The 8,170-nt window shown below is 35.8% G+C and overlaps 1 protein-coding gene and 1 pseudogene across 2 annotated transcripts; both read left to right on the top strand.

Annotated features, from left to right (window-relative positions):
• Window positions 1-710: 710 nt before the first annotated feature.
• On the top strand, window positions 711-4,846 carry LOC145618449 (DNA N(6)-methyladenine demethylase ALKBH1C-like). 2 transcript variants are annotated; one of them, XM_081673222.1, is made up of 4 exons: window positions 711-1,149; window positions 2,153-2,926; window positions 3,422-3,766; window positions 4,388-4,846. In XM_081673222.1, the coding sequence occupies exons 1-4, from the start codon at window positions 1,051-1,053 to the stop codon at window positions 4,664-4,666; spliced, it is 1,497 nt and encodes a 498-aa protein (XP_081529348.1). In that variant the 5' UTR covers window positions 711-1,050; the 3' UTR covers window positions 4,667-4,846. The 2 variants fall into 2 exon arrangements, with proteins under 2 accessions (XP_081529348.1, XP_081529355.1); XM_081673229.1 differs by having other exon boundaries at window positions 952-1,087.
• A 591-nt stretch (window positions 4,847-5,437) lies between these two features.
• LOC145625472 (berberine bridge enzyme-like 8 pseudogene) lies at window positions 5,438-7,024 on the top strand (annotated as a pseudogene).
• The last annotated feature ends 1,146 nt before the right edge of the window (window positions 7,025-8,170 follow it).

Genomic DNA, 8,170 nt, shown 5'->3' with positions numbered 1-8,170 from the left:
TGTTTTTTATTTTATGAAGGATATTACGAGTACAGAGTATAAGGTAATTCCTAAATTGAATTGAATAGTTTATGAGAGAAGGAAATTAAGATAAGAATTGAATTAAATTTATTGAAACTGAACTGATAATAATCTGATGAATACAAGCCCTTAGATCACCAAGTGGAGTTTGTTTTGGTCTAGTTCGAGTTGAGTCATATTAAATCATAATACTTCCTCCGTCTTTTTTAGTTGACACCATTTGACTTTTACACTATTACACAACATTTTTTGACTCATTATGTGGTTTATAAATACGATAAAACATATTCATGCAAGATCTTATTTGAATAGTTTCAATGTATATTTTATAAATATCCACTTTTAATAAATTTATAATGTTGATAATTAGAGATATTAATCGTTAAAAACATGCTTTTTTGCAAGCGTGATAATAGAAAGGTGTCAACTAAAACAAAAAAAAAAAAAAAAAAAAAAAGAGAAAATACTTAATTTTGAAGCAAAATAAATTTTGTAATTGTATTAACAAGATCCTTTCTAAAGTTTTAGCAGGTGGATGTTATAGCAGGATGGATGAATTCCGGTGGATGTTTTAGCGAGAGGGATGGATGGATGGATGGATCGGGTGGGGGTAAATGGATGCGTGTGATGAATAGATAACCATATTTTCACAGATCTATCCGCCCCGAACCCTATCTATTTTTATCTCTACTAACGGGGCATTAGATAACCATATTTTCTACGAGTAGTAATTTCTAAAATAACATTAATTTGAAAGCGCATGTCAAAATCACGTGTCAATCCACTAGTGAGTAGAAAGGTGCATTGGAATTTGGAAACCATAGAAGTGGATCATCATAGTCAAATTTGGACCATTACCCTACTTGGCTACCCCCAGTCCCCCACAAACAAATTCAGATTAACCCCTTCAATTTCCAAACTTGTTCTTCTTCAAACACTTTCCATAATTTTACTCCACTCTCAACTCCCCCGCCAAAATTCCATAACTTCTCAACTTCCCACTTTTTCTCTCTTTTCTGCTTTTCTGCAATGAATCGAAGTGGTAGGTGTTCTTCATCTTCAAGAGGTAGAGGTCGCCATTCATGGCAGAAAGTTACTGCCGATTCTTCTCCTGATTTTCATACCCCTGTAAAGCTTTCTCCTTTTTCTTTCACTGTTTAGGGTTTTTCTTTATTTTTTAAACTGATTTTTGTTTTAGGGTTCTTTTTATTTCTTTTTGTTTGGGTCCCTTGGAAATTATTATCGTTGCATGCTGCTATTATTCTGTCAAATTTAAATTTGTGATTCTTTTTTAGTAATTAAAGTAGGACAGTCAATGTAAATCGATTAATTACTCTCTTTTTTTCATGGAAATTGTAATTTTAAATGCTTAAAATGATGGGTTTTTCCCTAAGTTTTCTCAATATTGTTAATGATCTAGATCTTGTTTGATACTGTTTAAAAGACAGATTCTTGAACTAAAGTAGTGGGTTTTTCTTGTTTGTATACTGTTGGTGAACTATACTTATGTTATGGACTGATGGAGCTTGCTCAAATGAATTTTTTAGTATTTGATTTATAAGGTCTTTGAAATATGGTCTAGAGGAAAGAGTATTTGGCTTTAATAATCCATAATTATGATTTTGTGGCCGAAAATGTGGTGCTTCCTCTATTCCTAAATACACATGAAAGGAGTGGGTAATGTTGCAAGTCTTGCATTTGATTTGAATGAAGTGAATTTCTTCCTTAAAAGGAAGTGTTTCTGTTATTATTGAACGGACAAAGTTTATTTCATAGCAACAAAGTTGCTTCATTTTGGTGATGAACTAATGATGTAATTGAGAATAATGCAAAGAACCTTCATAGAAATGGAAGTATATTGGTACTGTATGGCATTATAGTTGTAACTAATTTCTGATTAAAACCCTATAACCGGGAGCTTGATGACGGTTGATGAATTTATTTTACTTGTACTAGTTTTTCTTTTGTGAAGTTCTTGCTGTGCCTAAAACAAGCATAAGATTGTGGTATACTGCATTACTGGTTTGCCTGGTTTGGTTGATTTTTTTGCGGCACTGGTTATGTTTTCTGCTTTGGTGTAAGATCAACTAAGGAGCCATATTGATACTGTTTTGCACTTACCATTACTTAGGTTCAAGCTGATGCGCCTTCTAATGATCGCATGTCAGGTTCTCTGGATAGAAAAATACATAGCTCATGGCAAGTGAAAGGGCATAATTCAGATGGTGTTGTCTCACAAAAATATGAGAATGTGACTCCAGACCACCAGGGCCAGAAACAGGGCAATTATATGTTCAGGGGTGGAGGTTCTTTAGATAGAAAACCACACGGCCCATGGCAAGTAAAAGGCCATAGTTTGGACAGTGTTGTTTCACGAGATAATGATAACATGACCCCTGCAGGAGGCCAGCAACAGGGAAGTTCTTCTGTAGGGAGAAGTTATATTCGTGGTGGTAGACAAAAGCAATGGATAGCCTCCTCCAGGGCTAGCAATACTGCTGATTCTAGCCACGATAAATATCTAGGGCATTACCCTGTTGAAGCAAAAGTTCCAATAAACTTTGATCGCTCATTCATGGAAAGTGTTGACAATCTTGCCGATGTGTCTCCCCTTTCATTGGAATCAGATGTGGAAGTTAACCATTGTTCTGGGGCTGAACCTCTTAAAAGTACTGAGAATGAATTTGGCCATGAAAATAATGAAAGCTCTGATTGTGCTACTCCAATTAGAGTTTTTGATATATGCCCTCCAAAATCAGGTTCCATGATCGTACTGAAACCATCCTTGTTAGCAAAGAATAGAGAAAAGCGAAATGAGATGAAACACTCTGTTGGGGGGCCTCAAGGAATTATTTTGAGATCTGGAATGGTTCTACTAAAGGGCTACTTTTCAACCTCCGAACAGGTGCCACTTTTTTTAGCTTCCTTTGTTTTTATTGTCACATTAGATGAGATGAAACATTCCATATTTTGAAATTTGGAAATTCTATTTTTCATTGGAAGGTTAATATATCATGCCACCTAATGCTGCTAACCTGATTATTTATAAGAATGTGAAATCATGTTTATGTGACAAGCCTAATGGTGGCCAATAAGATCAGAACCGTTTGAATGATCAGTAGGGTAGTATTGTACCATTGGCTTTAATTAAACTGTCACTATTCGTAAGGTTAAAATTTTACTCTTCTTGGTCATCAAAAATAATAAATTGTTACTCTTCCAATTTACAATGAGGCCAAATTACTTATTTTTGTTGTGTTACAAACACACTACTCAATATTCCTTTCTTATGGAGGAGGAGAGGAACTTCTGATGCAGAATTTGCTCCGCATCATTTTTAAACTTTAACTTAATACAAGGAATCAAATATATTAACATGGGTAAATCCTGTATTGTGTAGGCAAACATTTTAAAGAAATGTCGTGACCATGGAATGGGCCCTGCAGGTTTCTATGAGCCTCGTTTTCGTGAGGGAGGGAAGTTGCATCTGAGGATGATGTGTTTTGGTCAGTTTTGGGATCCTGAAGCCAGCAAATATGTAAAATATCGGCCAATTGATCAAGCAAAACCACCGTCACTTCCACAGGAATTTCTAATGTTAGTTGATAGAGCCATCAAGGACTCTCACTCTCTTATAGCTAAACAGTCTGGGGCAAATAATGTAGAAGACATTCTTTCCCCAGTCAAGCCAGATATCTGCCTTGTAAATTATTATACACAAACTGGACGGCTCGGTTTACATCAGGTTCGTAATTCTGAAGTTTTATCTGATTTTCCTTGTATTGAAATTGCTTGGTTTAGCTTTCAGTGTGACAACCAACACTTTCATGTTGAAGAAACATTTGGACAGCTCTTCTATAATACCTATTAGAAATTGTCTTACTGTTGCTGTAACCCTTTTTGTTTGCTTGCTTGCTTGTTTGTTTGCTGTCAAATGGAATCTTGTTAATTCTTAGAAACAAGTAAATGATCTCCAATATTGAAGTTAATGGGTATTGTATCACACAATAAAGAACATCTTTCTAAGTTTGGTAAAAAAACTCTAGCTTCTTTACTCATAGTCTGTAATGAGTAATGACCACCTAATCTCCCAAAAGCTAGAATAAAATTAGAAAACTGGTGTTTGCTGACTTGCTCTATGCTCTATAGCCTCTATACTACAGGGCCAAAGCGTCTGTCAGCTTAATAAGTTAAGCAACTAACACCTTAATAGGTGAAGAGTAAGTTGCCCCTGTTAGTTGTCTATCTGGCAATTAACCTGGCCTTTTTGTTCTACAATTATACGATTCTGTAGTCTATAATGTCAAGCAAAGTGAAGCTCTAGGACCTCATTGCCTTGATTGATACATTCATCTGCTTGTTTCAGGACAAGGATGAGAGTCGAGAGAGTCTTGAGAAAGGAATGCCTATTGTGTCTTTCTCCATTGGTGACTCTGCAGAATTTTTATATGGTGATCAGGCAGATGCTGAAAAGGCTGATAAGATCAAATTAGAATCTGGAGATGTTCTAATATTCGGAGGTAAATCAAGACATATTTTCCATGGTGTCTCTGCAATTCTGCCAGGTACTGCCCCACCATCTCTGCTTCAAGAAACTAATTTTCGCCCTGGTCGTCTGAATCTTACTTTCAGACAGCATCTATAATCTGCTCCTGTTTTTTTTTTTGGGCCAAAAAAGAGGGGGAGAGGGGTTGATATATCATTATATTGTAGTACTTGTGTTTTTAATATGGTGATGGTAGTATGGCACGGGATTTGGCCTACAGCCCTGTGTCAAGGAACTCTCAACACTGTTCAGAATGGGGAAGAAAAGGGAACTCTACCCCCCCACCCCCCCCCCCCCCCCCCCCCCCCCAAAAAAAAATATTGTAGGACTTTTTTTTTTTTGTTTTTGTAAATGGTGATGGTTTGAATGCTAATAGACTAGCCATGTCTTCCATATAAAAAGCCGAAGGAGAGAGACACACCATTCTTCCTCCTTCCATGGAAATAGTAGAAACAGAGGATTTTCACTGATAATGGAATGCTTCCTTAAATGGAAACTTCAGATTTGTTGTAATGTTTTCTTATTTGCACATAATTTCTCTCTATCATCAAATGAAAATAACGTATCAAGAATGGAGAACCTAATATACAAAGCATATTTTTTTGAATGGGAATATGTTTTTATTTAAATGGAAAGAAAGCCTAATTATTGAGCATTATATTGCAACTTTGGAAGTAAATCATCTCTTTTAAAAAATTATTGATAGTAAATCAATTTTATGATATATGTTACCTTAGACATGAAAATATGCAAAGATAGATATCTGGAAGATTTGTGGATGCTTTTATTGATATTGATATGGATTCTGTTTTCTTATTACCTATACATAGAAGAGTAACTTCAAGAGAAAAACATTCTACCACACATAAAATGATGCTCAAAATTTTGTTTCTAATTTGTATTTTTTTACAAAACTATGTATTAGCTTCAAAATACAATGTTATAGACTTTCTTGATTGCCTTACTCTTCATTCAAATACCTCAAATTTGATCACAAAAGTTGTCTATACTCCACAAAATGTTTCATATCCATTTGTACTGAATGCAAATGTTAGAAACTTAAGATTCAATACGTCCTCTGCCCCAAAACCTCTAGCCATTGTCACAGCCTTAGACAAATCCCATGTCCAAGCAACTATTTTGTGTGCTAAGGTACATGGCCTGGAGATGAGAATCCGAAGTGGAGGCCATGATTATGAAGGCCTCTCCTATAGATCCCCGAACCCATTTATAGTTCTCGATCTTTTCAACCTTCGATCAATTGATATTGATCTAGGGAGGGACACTGCTTGGGTTCAAGCAGGGGCAACTCTTGGTGAACTTTACTACAGCATAGCAAAGTTAAGCAATACGCGTGCCTTCCCTGGAGGTGTGTGTACATCTGTTGCGGTGGGTGGCCATTTCTCTGGAGGTGGCTATGGTAATATGCTTAGGAAATTCGGGTTGACAGTAGATAACATCATCGATGCAGAAATAGTGGATGTCAACGGTGTAATTCTGAACCGGAAAACAATGGGGGAAGACTTGTTTTGGGCTATTAGAGGTGGTGGGGCTGCTAGTTTTTGTGTTGTATTAGCATGGAAGATTAGATTAGTCCAAGTTCCAGAGATAGTAACCACCTTTGTTGTAGTAAAGACCTTAGAGGAAGGGGGAGGCGACGTTTTCGATCAATGGCAGCATGTTGCTCACAATTTAGATCCAAACTTGTTTATAAGAACTGAAGCTATTTACAACCGGTCACATAGAAGTGAAAGCACCAACAAGACGTTGCAACTTTCGTTCTTAGGAATGTACCTAGGACGGTCCAACGACCTTATTAAGCTCGTAAGTAAGGATTTTCCTCTGCTAGGCTTAAAGAAAGACGATTGCAGTGAGATGAGTTGGGTGGAATCAACTATAAACTACTATGGTTTACCTATGAATTCTTCCCTAGAGATTTTGCTAGAACGAGCTCCACCACAAGGTTTGACGTATGACAAGCACAAGTCGGATTATGTCAAAGAGCCAATTCCTAAGGCAGGATTAGATAAATTATGGGAAAAGATAGTTGAAGTAGAACATGTAAAATTGCAAATAAATCCTTATGGTGGTAAAATGAGCCAAATTTCAGAGACCGCGACACCCTTTCCTCACAGGAAAGAAAACCTCTTAAAGATTCAATATCTTTCTTACTGGAAACATAACTCAAGGGAGATTACTCGTCGATACATTGAAGGAACGAATGAGGTATACAGGTTTATGACTCCTTATGTATCGAAGAATCCAAGGGAGGCCTTTCTTAACTACAGGGATATTGATATTGGAAATAATGCAAACAATAGCTTAGCTTTTGCTACTGCATACTTTAAAGGAAACCTCCGGCGATTGTTGAGAGTAAAGGCTAAGGTTGATCCCGGTAACTTCTTTAGGTACGAGCAAAGTATTCCTGTTTTGGCTAGCTTCAAACACACAAGTTGATCCATACATCAGTCTAATGAAACACAGTGAAATTATTGTTGTTTGTATTTCATTGTTGTTTCACAATTCAGAAAATGGAATAATATTATTAATGAATTATTGATATGCTATTGATTATACAGAAACAATATACACTATCTTAAGCAGAAACAATGACAACTTTCAAATTATCTTCACTAATCAAAAGTAATGAATAAAAGACTAGGCTTTTCATTACATAGTTATTCATTCCTTATAATTCATTACATATTTATTCATTCCTTATAATAAAATCATAAAGTATTTGATTCTCATAAAAATATATGTACATATCTTGAATTGTTGACAACTGTTAATGAATGAAAAAGCCTAGTCTTTGCATTGGCAGCCAAACTTCATCAGTAATTACAAATTACACCAAAAAATTTCCTTAATTAATTGGTAGCTCCAACTTAAAAACAACTAAACAAATTAAACACACCTAAGTCAAACCCAACAAATACTCATCATCAATTGATTAAGCATCACTATCAAACCACCGTCTAATTTACATTAATCATGTCAACAAGTAAACTAACATTATTAGTATTAATTTTTTTGTTACAAACTCTTACCAATTTTTTTTTTAATTTTATTCATGTTACTTTCATAATACTACATATAAATATACACATAATTTCATGCAAAAACTATACTCATCTCATAAAACATTCTTTTCCTCTTCCAAATCTACAAAACTCTGAAGAAAAGAAGGCAATCTAGCTTCTAAAAGAGAGTAAGTTAGCCATGCTGGAGAAGCAGGGCACATGCTTGATATATACTACTAGTACACTCCCTTGGTCCGGGATTATGTATTACGTTGATATTGTAGTTTGAACTAGTAATGTGATAAGTAAATCCGGAAGGAGGTAGTGTTGTATATGTAGGCTTGTGTCCTGTCTCTCCATCTTGGTAACTTGCCCTTCATAACCTTCAAGTTAAGGCCACTCCTTCGACGTGGAAGGGTGTCGAAATCAGCAGCTCTGCACTCATTTGATGATGCTTCACAGTCTGAATGAAAGAAGTGGGGAGAAGGAGAACAAGGAATTGGTAGTGGTTCACAAAATGCATGTCGTGAACGTGCTCAACATTTTTTGTCTTTAACTTGCCGTCCATTATGTTGCATTC

Source organism: Chenopodium album, chromosome 3, assembly GCF_948465745.1.
Source record: "Chenopodium album chromosome 3, dcCheAlbu1.1, whole genome shotgun sequence".
NCBI classification, from domain to species: domain Eukaryota; kingdom Viridiplantae; phylum Streptophyta; class Magnoliopsida; order Caryophyllales; family Amaranthaceae; genus Chenopodium; species Chenopodium album.
This window is presented reverse-complemented; position numbering and strand designations above follow the sequence as displayed.